This window comes from Microplitis demolitor, chromosome 8 (genome assembly GCF_026212275.2).
Source record: "Microplitis demolitor isolate Queensland-Clemson2020A chromosome 8, iyMicDemo2.1a, whole genome shotgun sequence".
Lineage (NCBI taxonomy): Eukaryota > Metazoa > Arthropoda > Insecta > Hymenoptera > Braconidae > Microplitis > Microplitis demolitor.
In genome coordinates, this window is record NC_068552.1 from 12,278,039 (window position 1) to 12,299,890 (window position 21,852).

Sequence of the window (21,852 nt, forward strand, 5' to 3'; positions counted from 1 at the left end):
TTGTATGGTACATGTAAAGTTAGAGTGGCCAAATGATAAATGTGAAGAAATAAAAACAAATACGTAATTAAATATAAATAATAAACAATAATTGATAAAATTATAAATAATGATGAGTTCTCGAGGTCATCAAGAACATTAAAGCCTAAGTAAAACGTAATAGCTGCCAAGCAAATTGATTATGGACACGGTTTCGCAAAAAGACGAGTATCTTTTATTTTGCGTGTCCAGCGTAACACTTGATGCATAGTAATGCTATTTACATTATTATTTACTTAATCGAATAATTAGTTTTTTCAGCTTAGACCTAAACACTCTGGCCATTCATGCTTTATGAAATTTATTACATTAAATTAATAGAAAACTTTAATTAAAAAAAGAATCATAAATATATTATAAAAAGAAGAATATGCCCTGCTGACACGTTCACCTTGCTTGCATTTTCAATAGAAAGCATGACCCCTCAATCCATTTAGTATTTTATTTATTTATATTTTTTAATTTATAAGAACAAGATTATTAATATATTAAAAAATAATAGAATTTTTTTTTGTTTGCTAATAATGAAAATGGGATATTACTCACCGGTTACTAATCTATTAGCATCTTCAATAACCCTCTGTCGATTTTTATTGTCATCGTCAACTTCGTCGCGTGTTTTTTTAGTCATTGTATCCGTAACGTGATACTTATGCTGGAGAAATTCAGCCATATCGTCGCCAAGATCTTTTTCTTCACTTGCGTATTTATCTTTTACTGGGGTCGAGGTACCATTGAATACAGTGCCATTGGTAATTGTTATGTGCTGCTGTTTTGCTGCGAAGTGCACAAAATTAAAAAATGTGTTTACATTTAATAAATAAATAAGTAAATAATAAATAAGCATAAATTTAAATTAATATGTAAACAGATATTAAAAATAAATTATTTAGGTACAATAATAAAACGTAAAAAAATAATAATAAGATGTAAACGCAGACATAGATCGTAAGGAATTTGAGCTCAATCTGTATCAAGAAATATTTATTACGATGGAATGTTGTCAAGGTCAACTGGTTGATATGTACCTTTAAATATTTAATTTCCCGTTCTATTTATATTTAACTGTATTTTATTTTATAAATTTAAAAACAAACGATCTCACGTTACATCACTTATTATCACAATTCAATTAATATAAATATAATTTGTCGAAAAAATAAAAGTTAACAGTTAAAAATATTTTTGCTGCGCAATTCGAGCAGGACACATCGCTGCACAATAGTGAATAAAAAGCAAGTGTAAAGTGATGTGTAGTCTATAGTATATAGTGACTCAGTGCGTTTTATTTTTCTCGCTCTTATCCCCGAATCGTATTAAATCTGATCTGGCAATAGCACGAATTATGGATCACTGACTTAATTCAAACTGTGACATCATGTATTACTTCCTCTCCTTTAAGTCATTAAGTTTAATATTTTATTATCCTTATTAACATTTTCATTGCTAATGTTTTGCAATAGATGTATGTGTCACGTATTAATAATACAAGTAATAGCAGTGATTTGTAATAAAGTTGTATAATAAAAAATAAAATAATTATTATTTCAATATTATAATAAATACTTACTGTTTTTTTGCGGCACACTTCCAATGTTGCTTAAATCCTCAACTGATTCAGAGTCCTATAAAAAAAAATAGCACAACGAGGCGCTTGATTAGTGAAGACAATTATCGAGATTCCCAAGCGAATGAGGTAATTTAACATTGACTTTAACAATAGTGGGAAGTGAATAATGAACAATGTACTCTTTTACAATTTTATCACAAATTATACTAATGAATCGTTCGAAACTACGCTTTATGAATTTATATACATTATGACGTATGAAATTAAATTTATTTAAATTACAACATCACAAATTAAATCAATATTTGATAACAACAATAAACCACTCACTTTCATTTGATCGGATTCATCAAAATCAAAACCATGTTTCTGATCTCCCAATGTCCCATCACGCCGCAATGATGAATCTCTAGAAGGTCCCAACTCTTCTTTAAGTGAATCAAAACCTGGTTGATCGAGTCTCACTCTTGCAACTGCTTTTTCAACATCATCAGTCACAAGTTCAACATTAAATATACACTTCTTCACGATGTCCTCCCGACCGATCTTGTTCAATGCTTTCTCAAGCGTATTTCCTGTTGAGATAAACAAAAAAAATTTTTTTTTTTGTATCCAGAATATAATAATTAATTCAAGTACACATAAATGCTTTCATTCATTTAGATTCTCGTTAAAACACTACTCGAGTGTAATAATTGAGACCACGCGGACGCTCACAATTCGACTCTTCTTTTCTTATCTCATTTCACTCTCTAAGTACCACATCGAGATTATCTTCTGATTTAAAACAAACCTCGGTCTTGAGTTATTTGGACTCGCGAAGGTAATGCTCTGTTGAATAACAAGTGGAGTTCACTCGTGTAACCCGAGATTGATGGATTCTCGTAGGCTTGATAGAGGGTTATAAACATTTCTTATTAATGTTAATATTATTTTTAAAAAATTAATAATTAAGTTCATAAAATAATTATTTAATTTTTTTCATAAATGCACTGTGTGTTACGTTTTTTTTTTTTTTTTTTCCTAAAGCTTAAAGTACTTTCACAAAATAATATAATAGCACCACCTTCGCTTTCTGACGAATACAAAGCTACTGCCAACGTACTTAATAACTTGTTATTTCTTCTTTTGATGATGATAATAATAATGATGTAATTCGCGTGCTGAGGACTGTAGCAATATGATTAACATGAAAGATTTTAGTGGGAGAAACAAGGCGTCGGACTGTAGCATCTTCTATCTAGCGTGTTTATGCCATAGGCATAATAATGCGCATGGTGAGTTCATAAACTAAGTGACTGCGGAGATTCCAGACAGTTGACTCAAGCAATACCTATCATATTCTGTCGTAATTTGTCCAGTCAACAATTTTTTTTTCTTAGTTATTTCTTTATGCATTATAAAATTATTGTAATCGGATATTTTTTTTTACTCAATAATCAATAAATAATAATTTGAAAAAAAAAAGATCTATCTATACACGAAACATTATTAAAAAAAGAAATAATTTAAAAATTTCTTAACTTTATATACTGATTCAAATATTTAGACAAGGACATTATATTACGTCATACTTATTATTTCAATCTGCGACTCATCAATTTATTTTCTCAATTATTTTTATTCGCGCATTATCAATTTACAACGGGATTTTTATGATATTAAAAAGTCAAGGTTTTTTAATATAAGATAATTTTCTTGACACTTATATTTATATTATTGCGCTCTTACTGAATGTCTTCCTGCAACAATGATCTTTAGTATTTCAGTTTTTAATATTTTTTAATTTCTACAATTTCTTTTTTTTATCAATTATAATTTTTTTTTTTTTTTTTTTTTTTTTTTGTCATAATAAAATGAAGTTATTGGATCGAAGTCTTAAATATAATAATTGAACTTTAACAAGAAGTTAATGTTTATAATGATAACATGTGGAAAAAATATAAAGATAACTAATAATTTATGTTTGACTTATCACTTTAACGAACAACATATAAATTAAAATAAAACTTTTTGTAAATTTTATTCAAAGAAACATAACTAGATATTCTTAAACTCAAAAATAAAGATGTTATTGATACAGTATACTGTAATACACGTTCAATAATGATTAATAATTTATATGTATACCAAAAAAAAAATACTAACCAGTCACTTTATTTCCGTTGCCTTGCCATAATTTAAACATCGCAGCAGCTTGAAGTGCCGGTTTACCCGGATGTTCATCTTTAATTAAATCAACATCAGCAGGCGATACATTAAGTTCTTCAGCCAATTTTTCCCAGTCACGATCAAGGAGATTCGCAATGTCTGTTAGACGGATAGTTGCCCTATGAATTGTATCTGGGCGACCTAGAAAAATGAAACCATCATAAATGTTATTATTGTTTATTTATAAATTTATATTAATTTTTTATATTAACTATATTTATATAAAAAGATAATAAATTAAATAAATCTTACTTATTCCGCCGTCACGTAAGAAGCTATAATTCTTGGATAACTCAAGTAAATCCAGTTCAGAGTGTCCAGTCTCTGGTGAAATTTTTTCCGGTAACAAGATGTTTAATGTACAAATTGGTGTTTGTGGTGGTTCGCCCTTGGCCACCTTTGGCTCACTCATAAACATTATTCTACCAACCATGTCTGCTGCATCTGGATCTTTTACTCTTGCCGTGAAAGGTACACGATTCTCCTTGAACGCCCGGAAGGGTAACTGAAGTTGTTCACCGCTCTTCATAACGGGTACAAGGTTACCGGCAAACTCCATGTATTGTGTTTTGCCCTCGAGTACTTCAACATCTCGGCTTTTTGCTACTTCTGTAAAGTGCTCCTGATGCTCCAGAGTTTTATCTTCTTTGTCGTCTGTCATACAGAAGACGCGTAATCTTGCCTCAAGCGGGTCAACTCGTTTTGCAAACACAACAAATCTACAATTAAGAAAGTAAAAAGAAAATTATGATTGTTAAAAAATGAGAAAGAAAAGGATTGTTGGTAATTAAATTAAAATGAAAGATAATAAAAGTATAATTAAACGACATACTTGGCCATGAAGGGTACATGTGTTGCGTGAGTATAAAGCTCGGTGGCCATTCGCGTAGCCTCGGTAATATTTCTGCAGTCCATGAGCCAAAATCTTGCAGACACGGTAGTGGTAAAAGACACACAATCCTTGACGAAAGTTAGGGGCGTAGACCCGGTCACATCCTCCCAGACCGCCCGTGACTGACCTCCTGAACGACATACACGCCAAGTCCAATAACATCATTAAAATATGTCCGTGATATGATTGTAGCAATGATTAAAATAGTGAATCGTGTGATAAAGAGATATATAATATTTATAAATTATCTGATATTAAATACAGTTTATATTTACAAATAAAAATACACTGTAATAAGAAAAAAAAAAGATTAAAAAAAAAAAACAATGAAAATAATATTTGATATTTTGTTTAATGAACACTGTATTTAAAGTCAGGTTTGTTGTATGTGCCTTATTGTTATGTGCTTGGTATCGATGTAAAAAGAAGGAATAATAAAAGTGTCACCCACTTATGATAATGCTTGCGAAATAATAAATTAATAATAACATATATTATAAATAAATAAAAATAAATTATTGTACCCTTTCATAAAGCAATGGGCGTGAGTGGTAGTTATTAAGCGGCAAACTATATCCGAATTATAAACAAAATAAAAATAAATTGCATGTGTATTATTTATCGCGAAATATAAAAATTTAAATGTTAATTCAATTAATAAATATGTATTTTTTTGGATAAATTAAAAAAAATATTTTTGTTTTAAACATAAAATACAATAAAAGGAGACGAACAAAAAATACAGCATTGCTGTTAAATTCAGAAATTTTTAATACCAATTATCACGATAAAATATTGATAAAATGCATTAAATGGCAGTTAATAATAATTATAATTAGAATAATTTATTAATGTAATATACATCTATACATGTTTATTATCTAAGCAATTACCATTCAAACGAATTATGTGCTGAAAAAAAAACTATCGAGTTTACCAATCCACAATGAGCTAGAAATAGTATTAAAAAAAAAAAAAGGATTTTTTTTATCTACATTTAATTAATGATCCATACCTAAATGACTCAATCCTAACAATACGCAAGCATTAACAATGAATCACAACAAGATAATGTATACAACAATGGTACTCGACTTTTGTTACTATTTTTTCCATATTTTTTAAAAACTTTTTTGTTCCATAAATTGTGCAGCTACCAGTTGGCCTACGAAGCTCTCTTCCAAAAATAAATTATAACAATATTATTAATCATTATATTACAGACAATAAATGAACTGTAAGTGTATGTAATAAATTTAAATAACTATATAATTAATTATTGGATAATAATACAATCAAATATTATTTATTAATGGAATGAGATCGGTCAGTCAGGCTGGTGGCCGCTCCTACATTGTTACGCGCAAGCATATATTACCAGTTATGCTGCACAGAAGCCTCAAAGTTGGTGCGTCTCCAGAGTACTGATTAATCATGCCCTTGTTGGCTGCTTGAGGTACGGGTATGGTCAATGTAATGGGCTTATGGAATTTTCTTCGCCGTGGTTCGACAGTTACGATGGGCGATACTGCCACTCGATTACCCAAGAGCTTAGCCACCAGCTCCGCAGGTATTGGATGAGCCTACGGTCATAATTCAAAAAATAAATATACATCAAATTCCAAGGCAACAATAAAATACGTTTTTTTTTTTTTTTTTTTTAAATAAATGAGCATACCTGAAGGCCAACTCTAATTTTTTTTGTAAGTGCTGCTGGCGGGAAAACAGCTTGTACTTGAGGTACCGCTGATGATGAAACAGTTCCACCCTCAGGTCCGACAGCGTGAACTTCCTGTCTAACTCGTGATACCACGGCGAAATAATGGGGAAAATCAACCGTGAGAATACGTACTATTCGCGACGTTTGAAGATCTTCTAGCTGGCTTAATTCTACAAAGAAAGTCATATTGATCATTTTTATAATTAATAAAATAATTATAACGTTTATTATCTTGTTCAAAATAAATCAATTTGTTGAATTAATTTAATTTATACCTTCTCCTTCAAAGCTCTCATTAAGCACATCCTGGACAGCTTCCTCGCTAGCTTCAAGGGTGTGCTCACGCCAAGTTTCTCCATTGTCGGATCGAAGAATCACGATCTCTCTCTCCTTACCTCGAAGTGAGGCAAAATGTGGTACTTCAATGATAACAGGCCTACAATTTTTTTTTTTTTTTAATACCGATTTAATATAACATTTATAATTTATGTAATTATAATATAATTAGATAAAGTTTAGCAATAATTATACCCCAAAAATTTTGCGGCAACTGGTCCAAGTTCAAGTATTCGACTGGCAAGCGCTTCACCTTCCATCAAAGGAGGTGGATTCGTTAATTTATCTCTTTTAAGATATCTGCAGGTAATTCTCATTGGCATTGCTGCTTTACGTGGTGGTACAATAACCCGTACACCACTGTGACGACATCCTCGCATTGCTCCACCACGAGCATCCACCAGGAACGAAACCAAAAAGCTGTATGACAAAACAATGTATGATATAAAAAAAAGCTTTGACATTTAAATATCTCATTTGTTTGTGCCTTGCATACGAGTCATTGTCTTTATAAATATATTATAAATTTTTTTTTCCTTCATTCAAAGCTTTGTCCATATAATTTTTCAGCACTAAAAATTTAAACAATAGTCTGTAGGTTGATTATAATATTCTGAAAAAGTATATGTCTCTTGTTTAAAATTTTAATATATGCAAAAATAAGTGTAAATAAATGTGAATTATTTAATAATAGAATAATAATCATAGATAAATTATTAATTTCAGTATAGTTTACATAACTATTTAAATTTTATTATTATGATTATCATAGAGAAATAATAGCATAAAATTATATTGATTACATTCCACAGTTCATGTGTACGTAATTCATATTATGTTCGTACTCAAAATAATAAAAAATTAATGTATTGATAAATAAATTTAAAAAAATATGTGTAATCTATTGCATTATTATATCATATAGCATATCTGTATGTATGTATTTCAACGTAACATTGTGACTAATATTAAAGACAATTTACTCATAGGATATTATTAAACTGTTGTTAATTGAAATGAATATAATTTCTATTTATAATTGCGATTAATTGTGAGTAAATAATGTAATTACATTCACTATACAAGCAACATTATTTATCGTTATTATGTATTTATGATTTATTTAAATAATAATAATAATAATAATCTTGCGTTATAATGTGTAATTATTGTGCAGTGTAATAACATTTTTTGTGCTTAATTAAGTGTTATAAATAGATATTGTACATCTTATATTTTTATAAAATCTTCACGATTTGTTTAATTTTTAATATTGTAATAAGCAAAGGAATGAAATATGATTGACTAATGATTACTAAATGTTAAACACAATATTAATAAATACATTTAACTAATCTACGCCTATTATATTTTTGAAAACAGAAATACATATTTTTAAAAAAAAAGAATTTTTTGTTAATTTAATTATTGTTTTTTTTTTTTTTTTTTTTAAAGATGACCAGATTAATTTTCGTGAATATGTATTCACTGTCCTTTTGAATGTTGCAAGGGGAAGTGGAATTCTAAATGAGCAACAATAATCAGCCACTACGATATATATAAAACGAAAAAGGTGGTGCAGAGCGAGCAACGAATAGTAAACAACTGTGACGGCGGTAAGTTTTAAATAATAAATAAATTTTTAAAAAATTGAAAAAAAAAAAAAAACAAATAAATTAAATGTATCTTATCACAGAACAATTAATAAAAAGTAAAACAAATAATGAGGCGGAGGAGTAAATTTTTGTTTTTTTTTTTTCTCATTCACTTACTTTCTCCATGATGGAATTCTGCGAGCGCAAACAAAATAACAGAAAGAATCGGAAACAAAATAAAAATACGCGTTAGTATTTTTTTTTTTTTTTTTTTTTTTTTTTTTATGAAATATATGGGGAATGGTCTGACATAATTTTTTTTTTTTTTTTGCTAAGACGGATGATTAATTTTTTTTTTTTTTTTAATTTAAGGAACTCTATATGCTGATGTAAAACAATAATAATTATGTATTATAGTTGAGATTTGGAATGTAGCATTTCACTCACACTGTGCAAGGTGATTGAGGGAATTGTGTCTTAAGCCTCATTGATCACAGGAAGTGATAACTTAAATTATAAACAATATAATAATAGGGGACAATAATAATAATAGAGGAAAATAATAATAATAATAGGGGAAAATAATAATAATAATAATTAATATAAATGGTACTTCAATACAGTGGAGTCTCTCTAACTTTGACTGAGATGAATCCAAAATTCCAAGAATTGAAATTGTAGAAGTACCCCTTCTTTTTTTTAGAAGGCGTGGTTTAAAAACAGTGAGTCAGTCGAAACGACCCGGGAGTTTTTGAATTTTAAAGGTTAGGTTTCTTCCAAAATTAATATGTTAATTTTATTGTTGTTAAACTTCTTAAATAGAAAATCAATTTTCCAGTGAAACTCATTTTCCATCACGTAAAAAGTTTTTTTTTTTCTTTTTTATTGATTTTCACAATATTAAGGCTTATTTAACTTAAATATTTATTTACGTACACAAATTTAGGGTTAGAATACTCAGTTTATGCGCAACTCCTATACGCAGAACCGCGCTTTACCTTTGCGCATGTATAGTTGAGTGATAGTGGGAAAACACTTCCCCTGCTGTCGGAGGAGAAATTAAGGGAAGTCAAAGTTATAGAACGAAAAAGTTATAGAGACTCTACTGTACATTGACAGCCACTAGAAGCGTTCCTGCCAAGCAATCCTAATTATTTATACCTCAATAAATAATAATGTGATTCCATTTTTCATATTTTCTGCACTTTATGGAGACGTCACAATTTTCGTTTTGCTTTGCACATAAGTCAATGATTTTTTTTTATGATTCGAATTTATTATAAATAAAATTTAAATCACCCGGAAAATTTTTTGTATCGTAATTAAAAATTTTTAAAATTAAATTAAATTTTATAAAATTATTATTACGCACTTCTACCATTTTTAAATATTAACAAGTGCATAAAGCATCAGTTAATTTATTATAAGTGATACTGTTATAACAATTATAATTTTTAAAAAATTATTTAGCAACGAAAAAAATGAAATTAATAAATAATTATACATAAAAATAATTTTGAAACCCATGGTCCAAATATTAAAAGATTAAAAAATATATAATTAAAATAAGATATAAAGGTGATACCTGTCCCTCCACATTCCTTGTCCTTTTGGTACGATACCAAGGGCTGCCAGTGACCAATTTAAGGAGTCTAGTGACGGTCTAAGTATTGGAACAGAACTCCGTAATAATTACATTCAGGATACACTCTTCTAAACCGTGCTCATGCTTTTCTCTACCACTTATTTTTGTTGTTTTTCAAAACTATTTTTATAATTACACGTGCAATAACTTTTATATCAAATCCTTCGAATAAACAACAAACTTGTGAACCCAGTAAACTAAAACTACTGTGCTACATAAAACTTTTATGATACAGTAGCGATGACAATGAATCACAACAGATGCGAAATTTAGTAGAAAAAAAAGAAAAATCAAATAGAAGACAAATCAAAATAAGTAAAGTAATAATCAATAATAAAGTATAAACTTAAATAATAGATGATTTTTAAAACTATTACACAGATGTAACGGGTATCACATTAATGTATACAATAGATAAAAAAATTTCTATTCACTATGTATGAATTTTGAGAGCGTTAGGTAAATTAAATTTCACGAGAGAGAGCTCGAGAAAAGTCGATACACACGATGAGCGACTGCGAATAAATGAATGTCTCTTGACTTACTCTACTCGTTTCAATGGCAAAAAGTTGAGTAGACGGGTTATATGTTAAAGTTAAAAAGTGTCGAGAGAATATAAGTTGGTGAATGAAATGAACGCGCAATGATACTGAATGAACTAACTCCAACCAGTATAATATCCCGCAACGGAATTAAGTGCGGTCGTATAAAACACCGGTAATAGTACTTGATTTGTATTCATAAAATAGACACGCTGACTGAGGATTCCCTAATTGGCTATAGGTATATAGCTTGGTTGCTTATAGGGCCCACCATCTATACTTGATGTTTTCAATATAAACTCTATATCTATAAGTGTGAACTATGATTTACTGTTATTATATATGGTTACGCTTTCATGACTGCTTTACTCTATTTTTAGTATAGTGCTACATTTTTCTTCCTTCCTAAGACACTCAGTCACATTATATCTTCGTTCAGGAGTTAAATGGTTTTATTTAAATATTATAATTTTATAGAGAAAAATATTATTAGTCATGCTAGGTTTTTTTTTGCACACACCATACACGCATTACAATTTTGATAAAAAAAAAAAAAGTCTTTCATTTTTTTGTTGTTAGATTGTGATAGGAATTAAGTTATCAAAATAAATCAACAAGTGCCGCTAGTAAAAATAAATTTCAAAGGAGAAAAAAATTTTTTTTTTGAAAAATAAATTTTTTTAATGTCAAACGTTGCATTTACACTCACACTCCCATATCATACTATAATACACATCATTATTGCTCCAATGTTAACTAATTGATATATTTACATTGGGAAATATTTGTATAATTTATAATTAAAAAGTATTTTCGAATCTTTAAGAGTAGAATTTTTTTTAGTTTATAGTTAATCAGCTTGGATAAAAGTCTTTAAATACATATTTTCTTTATAATCAAATACTAATAATTACTTTAATAATAGTTATTATTTAAAATTTAATTAAATAATGAGATGAGAATATATAAATTAAAAGTACATACCCAACGTGAACTGGATGCCTATTGATATCAATATTATCAGGCTTAAGATTCGCTGCGTTTGAGCGATGATAGCTTTCTTTAGTGATCATATCTGTTACCGTGGTCCCTGTTATATTAACCGACAAAGAATAAAATAAAATATAATTGGTATAGGTAAAGTAAACGGAAGAGTATAAATTAAAAATTCGAGACAAGTTAATAGTACATAATTGACTGACCTCCGGAATGTCGATTGTCCCTCTCATCATCAGTGACGTTTACTCTCATTGAATCGTCTCCCATTGACTTCATGTCATCAACAGTCATGTAACGATACTGCTGTTGGTCGCTAAGCATCGGATCTTCGCCTACGAAAATTTTTTTATTTTTATTTAAAAAAAAAAAGTATCTCAATAAATAGTTATCACCTATTTTAAATGTACTGTATTATTATTGTTATTGTTATGTAAGAGTTAATTAATAACTTTAAATGGTATGGTTTATTATTAACGAAAACAAAACTGCAAATTAAAAATATAAAAAATTAGTATTAAAAAAAAAAAATTCTAAAAGCACTGTTAATTATTTAATCACTCTAAAAGCTTATGAATTAAATAATATGAGCAAATAAATAATCTATTGTAAAAATAAAAATAATAATGAATTAAATATGAATATGAATATTAGCTTGATGCAGTATTATTAAATGTTATTTTTTTGTCAAGAATAACGAAGTGTTATTTCGAAATTCAAAATTTAATAGCTTCCTGCTGGTAAATTCATGAAAATAAACAGTTAAAATCTGCACAGCATAGGATTGTTTATACTAATACATTCTCGTATCCTAATATAGCGGCCGAAATATCATGATAAAAAATTATTAAATAAAACCTTGAAGAATATATACATATATATATTTTTTTTTCCAATAGACCTCAATAGATAACAAAACAACTATTAGTATTATCAATTGTAAAAAGATAAAAAAACCTAATTAATAGATAGATAGTGTATCTCAATTGACACTAAAATAACATACTAACTGTGCGTAGTAATATAAAGAACAGGTCAAGAATGTGAAGTATATAGATTTCAACTTCAATTGACCCAAGAATTCGTACTACCCACGCTCACATTTCTTCTAACAAGTAAAGATATTATAAAATTAAGAATGTAACATCTATGAAACTAAAATTTCAATGTTTATAATCCCACTGTTTTTATTACTTCAGAATATATATATATATATATATATATATATATATATATTAGACTAAAGGCTTTTCTCTAGTTATTCTCTTTGACAAAAAAAACTTGGCACGTACAATAAGAATTTACATTTAAGTCTTACCGGCGTCTTGAAGAGCATTGGAAAACGTGCAACGCAATAACATCGTATAAAAAGTTTTATTTAAATAAATATGAACAACAATAAAAAATATACGTTAATATTCAATAATAAAATATTAAAATGAATAGATTTGTTTTTTTTTTTTTTTTTTTAATAAGATTAAGTTACTTTTCTTTATTGCTTTAAGCAGTTTTTAATTTTTTTTTTGTTTTTTTTTTTACTTTGGTTTTTATCTCTAAATATTTAATGTAGTATCGCCATCGACCTATATTTCCACTCCCCTACAAAAATTTATTAATCAAACAGCCTTCGGTCTTATGCCAATGGGCTGATGACAATCATCGAAATCTCATAGCGAGAATAGTTTTTCTTAAATGTTAATAGCTCAATATCTAAAAGTATAAGAGAAAAAAAATAGATTATAGTACAAATAATTTTTTAATTATCGTATCTTTTTAACGTCAAAAATTCAATTTCGATCTATTTAAAAATGCTTACTCATAAGAGACCGAGGAATTTTATGAAGCGCGATAAATTGTCTAGAGCATTTGTAATTGTTTATTCACGCCCTCGTTCATTTAGCCAAGACATTGAATCATGTACGATTCATTTTCTCTAGCTTGTTGTCAAAAGTTCAGGGTTTTTTGTTTATAATAGAGCTATGCACATTTAATCTCTGTGTATTCCTTTAATAATGATGTACCAAGTCTAATATATACCTCAATGTTGATCTTGTAATTTCATCTTTTGTTTACTACAACAGTACACACCATATGTACTAATGTATATCTACAACAAGATCTACAACAGTATTCACAAGCTTTACCTGACCCAGATGTATGATATGAATACCAATCGCTTCCTTCATTCGTTTTAACGATGACGCGCGCCTTAAAGACCGTGATGTAATCAAATTACCTACCCGCGTCCACTACTCCACTGCATTTTGTGCAGGATGTTTATTATGTATTTATAAAAAATGACATTCTATTTCAGCTACTAATGCTAATCATGATGAAAAAAAAAAAAATATGTATAGATAAAAATTTCAATAGGCGTCCTTTAAAGACTATGAATAAGTTTTTTCTTTTCAACAAATAAATTGAATACTCTTTGATAATTAGCGTATAATAGTAAAGCGCTTAAAGACAACATCAGCGTTAATTTTTCCAACGAGTCACGATGTTATGACGCAATACGTCTATTTTATTTAAATTTAAATGAAAAATGAAGATCTATTGAAAATTCATTATTTTTAATTACAAAATATGTCGCTGTTCCTGTTACGGGTGCACCCGCAGCATGGCACTCTCCTCGGTTTCTTCCGAGTCTTCACTACTGTCTTGTCCTTGGCCATTATGAAGTTTACTTACAATATCGATGATAGGGTATAAAATAAATTAATACTGACAGTTCTTTTTTTTTTTTTTTAAATAAAAAAAAAGTTAGTTAGGATTACGAAAAATTAATTTTACATGGGTTTAAATCGAACAAATATTTGTTAAATAAACAAAATCCACAAACGCACTACCACAATTTACTACTTCATATACTTTTTTTTTTCATATAATGTCAATAGAAGTGTTTTTATTAAAATTTGTGAACTTTTTTTTGTTCTTCTTTTTCGTCGACGTGTACCATTAAATTTTCACAACAAGTAAACTATTCTCATTAACGTTCTCATGTGTTACATTGGTCGCGAGCTTAGGATGTTCTGATTTGTATCTCAATTAAACTCAGAACAGAACGCTTGCTCCCGATGTTCAGGAACAGCGACTGGTATACCGTAGATTGATTCAAGATCGGCGCGCGTCTACTAATGTGACCTCACGTTCATAGAGCACCAATTTTATATTAGCATCTGTGTGAAGAGATCTTTGACGCTGTTGCTCCCCACTGATTTCTTCTTTATACTCTTCAATATACTATAATAATGCATTGACGATCATTTTTGCGTCATGAAAAACCAACCATTAGTATATTTCTGTTGCTTGGTATTGATATAAGGTAGAAAGAAATAGAGTATAGTTGAGTTGTATCGTTAGATTAGTTCAGTGCGCAAATGCAAGTATAAAAGTAAACACACAACATCAACTCCTGCATTCATAGCTTCGTCATAAATTTAATTATAAAAATAGTCAGTTAAACATAATCAGTTTTATTTTAAATATTATAGTTTTATTTTATATTTTTTAATTGGCCTTGCTCTATTATCCAGGTTCTCCAATGTGCGTACGTACTTTTCAAATAACTATACTACTACTACACCTCCCGTTACATAAATTAAACGTATTTCGGTCGACGTTTTGAATTTGGCAGCATGCCAGCTCACGTCGAACTGACTACACCACAAAATAAGAACCATAGAACAAGGCTGTACGACTCCGAGGGATTATGTAACAGGTAGGCGGTGTGGGAAACTCGGGTGTTGCTACTGCATCACCACATGACGATGACGACGACAACAACTATCAACCACCTTCATGTACACTAGATGCAATTCCCCTCTAAAGTATAATTTAACATCAAGATTATCCAACTGTAATGTAAAATGACAATGTGTACAATTGTATCGTCATCTTGATATGCAAATTGTATTAATTGCACTATGTCCTAATTCAATTCACCACCTATGATGAAGTTTATACTCCATAATATACTCTGTTGGCAGTATTCGCATCTATATGCATCATGATAATTTATCATTTCACATCTAAATAAATGATGTTCATGCGTCTTCAAGGCCAATTATAATTATTGCATAAATGACTTCCGTGTAATTGTGAACCGAAAAAAAATATATATACATTTATATTAAATATTGACTGAAAGAATCCAGAACTTTTTCAAGTGCTTCTCTCAATTTCTTTTACCACAGACGAAATTATAATCTAATAATAAACGAGACTGTATTTATTACTTAAAACTATTGACCAAAAATTAATGACGATGTGATATGATAAAAAAATATAAATATTTTTTATAGATTGCTGAATATTTATAAGATTAAACTACACACTAATGCAAATTCATCATTCTACCATAAATTGAGATTAATGTAATTAAATAAATAACAACGATTATTGGTTTGTGTTCTATATAAATATGCACTGCTAAATGATTGAGATATTGTTTGTGTAGTGATGTGAAAAATAAAATAATAATAATAATAATAATTAAATACGTAAGATATATATGTTGGGAAGATACGAAGGTACATCGACATCGAGTAATAGTGAAGTGACAACATTTGGTGATACTTAAACTTACGAGTATAGGTCATTTGGCCCTGGTAGTAGGAAGGGAGGTACACATGTTGCGCGTGAGGCGGCTGTCCATACACATTCATGGCCGCAGTGCCGATCTCATCACCACCTACATTTTATTATCGAGTAAAAGCTCAACTCGCTTTTTTTTTTAATTTTAATCAATCAAAGTATAGAAAAAAAATAACATCCAGTGATTTTTTTTTTTTGTTCAGCATTCGCAATATTCTTCAGCTGTTACTTTCCACTGAAGACAAGTGGAACAAACAAGAATAACTCAAGAAGAACATGCTATTTCTAACAGAAATATACGAAAAATAATATTTAATACTCCTTTTTTTGAAATAAAATATTTTTTTTTTTTTATCAATTTCAATAATTCACAACTCCGTTTATAGCTAAGGATTCAGTATAATACACATAGGAGAGAAAAAAATAGTACATAGGATTAAATGCAAGTATCGCGCAAATTAACGTTAAATAATTTTTGTTCTATCTGTTTTTCAATATCGAGCATGCAATTATTTCGTGCAATTAGTACAAATTTTTGACACCATTGAATATTAGATAATTCAATTAATATCCAATTTTAAAGTTAAGTTTTTGAATATCTAACTTTATACATAAATGAAAATCCATGCTTGAAAAATTTTTACACAATTTACAAGTATTATTTTATGTATAGAGATAAGATAAATCATTATAACTTTGAATAGGTAAGTAAGATTTAAATTGAATTTGAATTGAATTAAATATGTACTTACCACCTTCGTCTTCACTATCACTCATAAACGTTTCCTGCATAGACTCTGGTGCTTGAACTCTGTATTTTTCTTCAATTGTGGTCGTATGTGTCGTTGTAATAATTGTTTCTGTTACAACTTTGAGCGTTTCAACAACACTAATATAACCAAGTTTTTGTGCGATTGCTAAAGCCGTTTGTCCATTCTAAAGAAAAAAAAAAGTGTAAATAAAAACATTATAGACTTTGATTTATTCAAATTAATGATTTCAAAGATTAAACTTACATTAGTAACTGCATTAGGTTTGGCTTTACTTTCGAGTAGTAAATTAATGACAAGCGTGTGACCCTGCTGTGCGGCCTGATGCAATGGGGTGTAACCAGCTCCAGTACTGCTATCGACTGCTGCGCCAGCTCTCAGTAGGAAACGTACCATTGCTGCTTGACCAAAGTGAGCTGCCACGTGTAGGGGTGTATATCCAGCCTAATTGGACAAAATGAAATTAGAAAAAAAATGTTCACTCTCTCGGAGAAGATGCTTATTCAAAGGGGGAAAGTAAAATTGTGACTAATATATATTTGAAATACAATAAGTATTCTGTCAACAAAGGCATAGCTTCAAGGACAATTACTATTGTTTATGGATGCCGTGTTAATTTGTTTAAGTATTTAAAAATAATTTTTATACGTATACATAATGAATAAATATTTTGAGAAAGTTAATTACAGTGATAAATTACCTTGGTTTTAGCATCAACTTCGGCACCATTTTTCACGAGGATTGTTGCTACATTAGTCTTGTCTTCTTGTGCGCATAAATGAAGCGGTGTGAGTCCATTCTATATAAAATTGAAATATATTCATTAATGATAATTTAAACAATAAAAAAGAAAGTAATGAATAAAAGATGTTACCTTTGCTTTATGATTCGTATCTGCTTTATGTTCAATTAATAACGTTGACATGTCTGTATGGCCCTCTTGAGCACCGAGGTGAAGTGGTGTAAAACCAGCTTTTGATTCTGCATTTGCTTTAGCTCCGTATTCCAGTAAAGTCGTTGCAATATCCATCTAAAAAAATATTAAATTATTAACGAAAATTTGTAATTTTAATATTTAAATAATAGCTACAAAAATTAATTGTTATTTTAATTTTTTAATTACTTGATTTTTTCGAGCCGCAATATGAAGTGGTGTGTGTCCATTCTTAGCCATAGCGTGAGGTGACGCGCCCTGTTCAAGTAATAAAAGGGCAACGTTCTGATGATCATAATGAGAGGCCACATGAAGAGGGGTAACACCATTCTGATATTAAAAAATTTAATTATTTTGTTGAATAACCATCAGAACAAATATTATTATTATTATTATTATTAGTGGTATAAAAAATTGAATTACCTTTCCCTGCGCATCAACTGGTGCATTTTTCTGTAATAACAATCTTGCAACATTCATGTTACCATACTTGGCAGCAAGATGAAGTGGAGTAAAGCCTTTCTTAGTTGTAGCAGTAAGCGAAGCTCCGTTTTCTAATAAAACAGATGCAACCTAAAAATTAAATAATAATATGATGTTTATAATTAATTTTAATAAATTTAAAAATTTGTTTGGATGAAAATTTACCTCTTCTTGGCCTTCTTTAGCGGCAATATGAAGAGGTGTATATAAATCTTTCGTAGTTGCATCAACTCCAGCTCCGTGTTGAAGTAAAAGCATAACAATATCAACATTACCGAGACGAGAAGCAACATGAAGTGGTGTCTGCTCTTCTCTCGCTCGGGCGTCAACCTGAGCGCCATTTCTCAATAATATCCTGATAATATCAGTTTGATTCGCTCGTGCAGCTAGATGAAGTGGCGTTTCACCTCTCACGGTCGGTATGTCTGGACTAGCTTCGTTTTGCAATAAATATATCACAATATTCATACATCCCATAAAACTGGCGACATGCAGAGGTGTAAGGCCTGATTCTGTGGTGGCTTCAATACTGGCCTTGTGCTTCAATAATAATTCCACAACCTTGATTCGATTTTTTTTGCAGGCAATGTGTAAAGGCGTAAAACCGTTTAATGCACGAGCATTTGGATCGGCATTACGATCCAGTAAAAGCTTTGCTACACGAACATGACCACAGTGAGCCGCCACGTGAAGTGCTGTGAGATAATCAACTGTAACCTCATCGACTGGAGCCCGATGATAAAGTAATATACGTGCAGCATCCACATGATCACCCTGAGACGCCATGTGAAGTGGTGCCAGGCCATTTTTTGTTTTAGAACCAATTGGTGCTCCTTTTTCAATTAAAATGTCTACGACTTCATGATGACCAGCACGGGCGGCACAATGAAGTGGCGTTAAACCGTCGCGTGTTTTCGCTGCAATATTCGCTCCTTTGCTCATTAATAAATTTACCATTTTTATTTTGCCCCATTTTGCGGCAACATGCATAGGCGTTATATTGTGCTAAAATAAAACATAAAAATAAGTACATACATTAAAGTTTACTATTATATCATAAAATTATTCTCTTTGGTCACATCATTTTTGCAAGCTTTTATACACTTTTAACGTTATAAAAGTTTAATATTTTAATAATGAAAGAGATACAAGAAATAAAAATCATACTTTGGCAGCAAAATTGACGTCAGCTCCTTTATCATAAAGCAAAGAGGCGATTCGATCGTTGCCATAATGGGCAGCAATGTGAAGTGGTGTAAAACCACTTTTCGATGTAACGTCAGGATTATGATCGTTCTAAAATATAGATTATAAATTTTTATAGGTGTTTTATGAACATAATAATCAAGTATGAAATATTTTTTTACTTGAAGAAGCAGAGCAGCAGCTTTACAGTCATCCTTTTTAGCTGCAATGTGAAGGGCGGGCAACCGCACTTTACCTCGCGTGTCGTTCTCCAAGAGTACTGCAACGACCTTGTCGTGTCCCTGCTGCATCGCAACAGCCAATGGTGTAAAACCATCCTAAAATAGTAAAGATAAAATCACAAATGTATGAGCTGCTGAACTGTGAACTTTGTTTTATAATACTATTAAATTTAAAATTTAATAGTATTTGGTCCGCAACTGGATTTATTTATATTTACCTCCGTCGCAAGGGTCTGATTAGCTCCTTTACTGAGTAAAAATTTAACAACAGAGTCGTGATTTTCCTGGGCTGCCATATACAATGGAGTAAAACCATTTTGTGATTGTGCGTTTACAGAAGCTTCTCGTTGAACAAGTAATTGCACTACTTCCTCTTGACCGGCTAAAAAAGTGATTATTGAATAATAATATTTGTAAAGTATTTCTATTATTATTTTTCGTTAACATCAACATTAAGAAAATATATATAATCAAAAGTTAATAAAAAAATATTTACCAAGTGAAGCAATGTGTAAAGCTGTATTCCCCTTTTTTGTAGCCGCATCTACAATTGCACCGCGCGCCAATAATTCACGTACAATCTCCGAATGACCGTCCTTGGCCGCTAAATGCAAAGCATTTAATCCATTCTGCAATTACAATCAATTTAAAAATAATTATTATTTAATAATTCAAATATTAAAGGAGCAATAAATTTTAAAATATAAGATGAAATTAAGATAATTTAAATACTTACAGCATTTGAGGCATTAATGTCAACTCCCGATTCTAAAAATTCTAAAACTTTCTCCAATTGTCCAGCTCGTGCAGCACGTAAGAATGCGGTACTTGGATCACTCTATGAAATTAAAAAAAAAAAAATTCCAAAGTTATAAATACCATTTTAGTCAAAACTAGTTAATGAAAATTATATGTACATATTGAAAACAAGTTTATTTATTGAATAAATGTTTTATAATGACATGTGTTTGTTTAGATTCTTTGATTTTTATTTGGTTTAACGATTGCACGGAATATACAACATGCTGTAACCAGGCCTGCCGTAACCGGCTTGTTCGAGTAACCCACGACGTAATCTCTATTTTTAAACCCGACAAGCGAGTAAGTTAAGGAAGATACACACAAACTTGACAAATATCCACTTATTGCCAGCGGTAAGATAGTTGCTTTCTCATTTTGTCTCATCTGTACTCTGTACTCTACGAGTTATATAGTACGACTTGAGGACTTCAAAAAGAGTGACAGTTGGACTGTCAAATAAAAAAAAATAAAAAAAAAACAATAAAAAATAAGAGTTAAAGTAGTGTACTAGTAGTAGTAGTAGTAATAACAGCAGCAGGAATAACAGCGAATAAAATTTAAGCCTGAGGCTTGTTGTTGGATATTCGCAATCAAATACTTTATAGCAATACCTTAACTGTTAAGTGGTTCAAGGAGAGTCTTTAGATATCACCAATAAATTTTGCCTTATATTTTAACTTGCTAAGTTGGCCAAGATACATTGACCATATCTAACGTGTATAAATGTTAAATAACTTGCTATCATTACTAGGCATTCATTACATCATACATTACATTAATTCATAACAATATTTTATCTTAACTTTTAACAATTAAATAATCATTAAAAATAATTTTCAATGATACTGAGAAAATTTTATTTATGTAAGCTAATAAAAACCTTTAAGTTTAAGGCACGTGGCAACTGTCACGATAAAGGTCTATAATACTTGTTTAAATATTTGATAAATCTAAACTGTTGAGTTTTATCTCCTTTTTTTTTTCTTTCTATTCATTCATAATCTCGATAAACTTTATCATAAGAAAATAAAAAATAAAATCTCATACAATATTTGATAGAATTTATTACTAGATGTATTCTTACAACATATTATCACTGTTGTTATTTAATTTATTTTGTGTACTTGAATAATATCATTCACGTAATTAAATAAAATAAATACCACATGACGTAACGATTGGATCATCATCGCGGCTTTGAGTGTTAAAATGACGTTACAACCAGTTGACCAAGAATTGTGCAGCTAAATATGATATCAAGGACTATCAGCGTGGAAATCATATATATTATTATC

General features: G+C 29.7%; 1 protein-coding gene across 14 annotated transcripts in view; it reads right to left on the reverse strand.

Moving 5' to 3' along the window:
- Positions 1 to 21,852, reverse strand: part of LOC103573905 (ankyrin-3) — a 54,162-nt gene that overhangs the window by 21,830 nt on the left and 10,480 nt on the right. For 10 of the 14 annotated variants that reach the window (XR_008404106.1, XR_008404105.1, XR_008404104.1 and 7 more), the window contains exons 3-28: positions 20,493 to 20,594; positions 20,253 to 20,385; positions 19,975 to 20,138; positions 19,697 to 19,852; positions 19,497 to 19,625; positions 18,495 to 19,334; positions 18,270 to 18,419; positions 18,036 to 18,176; positions 17,787 to 17,942; positions 17,613 to 17,711; positions 17,159 to 17,356; positions 16,895 to 17,078; positions 16,135 to 16,239; positions 11,753 to 11,881; positions 11,535 to 11,640; positions 9,949 to 10,026; positions 6,964 to 7,188; positions 6,708 to 6,868; positions 6,391 to 6,602; positions 6,091 to 6,295; positions 4,653 to 4,842; positions 4,073 to 4,539; positions 3,758 to 3,961; positions 1,940 to 2,184; positions 1,610 to 1,664; positions 586 to 816 (exon numbers count right to left, since the gene is read on the reverse strand). Coding sequence is in view for 3 of the 14 variants with exons in the window: in XM_053741069.1 (XP_053597044.1) it covers positions 586 to 816; positions 1,610 to 1,664; positions 1,940 to 2,184; positions 3,758 to 3,961; positions 4,073 to 4,539; positions 4,653 to 4,842; positions 6,091 to 6,295; positions 6,391 to 6,602; positions 6,708 to 6,868; positions 6,964 to 7,188; positions 9,949 to 10,026; positions 11,535 to 11,640; positions 11,753 to 11,881; positions 16,135 to 16,239; positions 16,895 to 17,078; positions 17,159 to 17,356; positions 17,613 to 17,711; positions 17,787 to 17,942; positions 18,036 to 18,176; positions 18,270 to 18,419; positions 18,495 to 19,334; positions 19,497 to 19,625; positions 19,697 to 19,852; positions 19,975 to 20,138; positions 20,253 to 20,385; positions 20,493 to 20,594 (5,065 nt within the window). In the remaining 11 variants the exon portion in view is untranslated. Of the gene's footprint in view, positions 1 to 585; positions 817 to 1,609; positions 1,665 to 1,939; positions 2,185 to 3,757; positions 3,962 to 4,072; positions 4,540 to 4,652; positions 4,843 to 6,090; positions 6,296 to 6,390; positions 6,603 to 6,707; positions 6,869 to 6,963; positions 7,189 to 8,540; positions 8,559 to 9,948; positions 10,027 to 11,534; positions 11,641 to 11,752; positions 11,882 to 14,127; positions 15,090 to 16,134; positions 16,240 to 16,894; positions 17,079 to 17,158; positions 17,357 to 17,612; positions 17,712 to 17,786; positions 17,943 to 18,035; positions 18,177 to 18,269; positions 18,420 to 18,494; positions 19,335 to 19,496; positions 19,626 to 19,696; positions 19,853 to 19,974; positions 20,139 to 20,252; positions 20,386 to 20,492; positions 20,595 to 21,852 lie in introns of those variants that run through there. The other 4 variants (XR_008404098.1, XR_008404100.1, XR_008404099.1 and 1 more) reach the window with 4 other exon arrangements.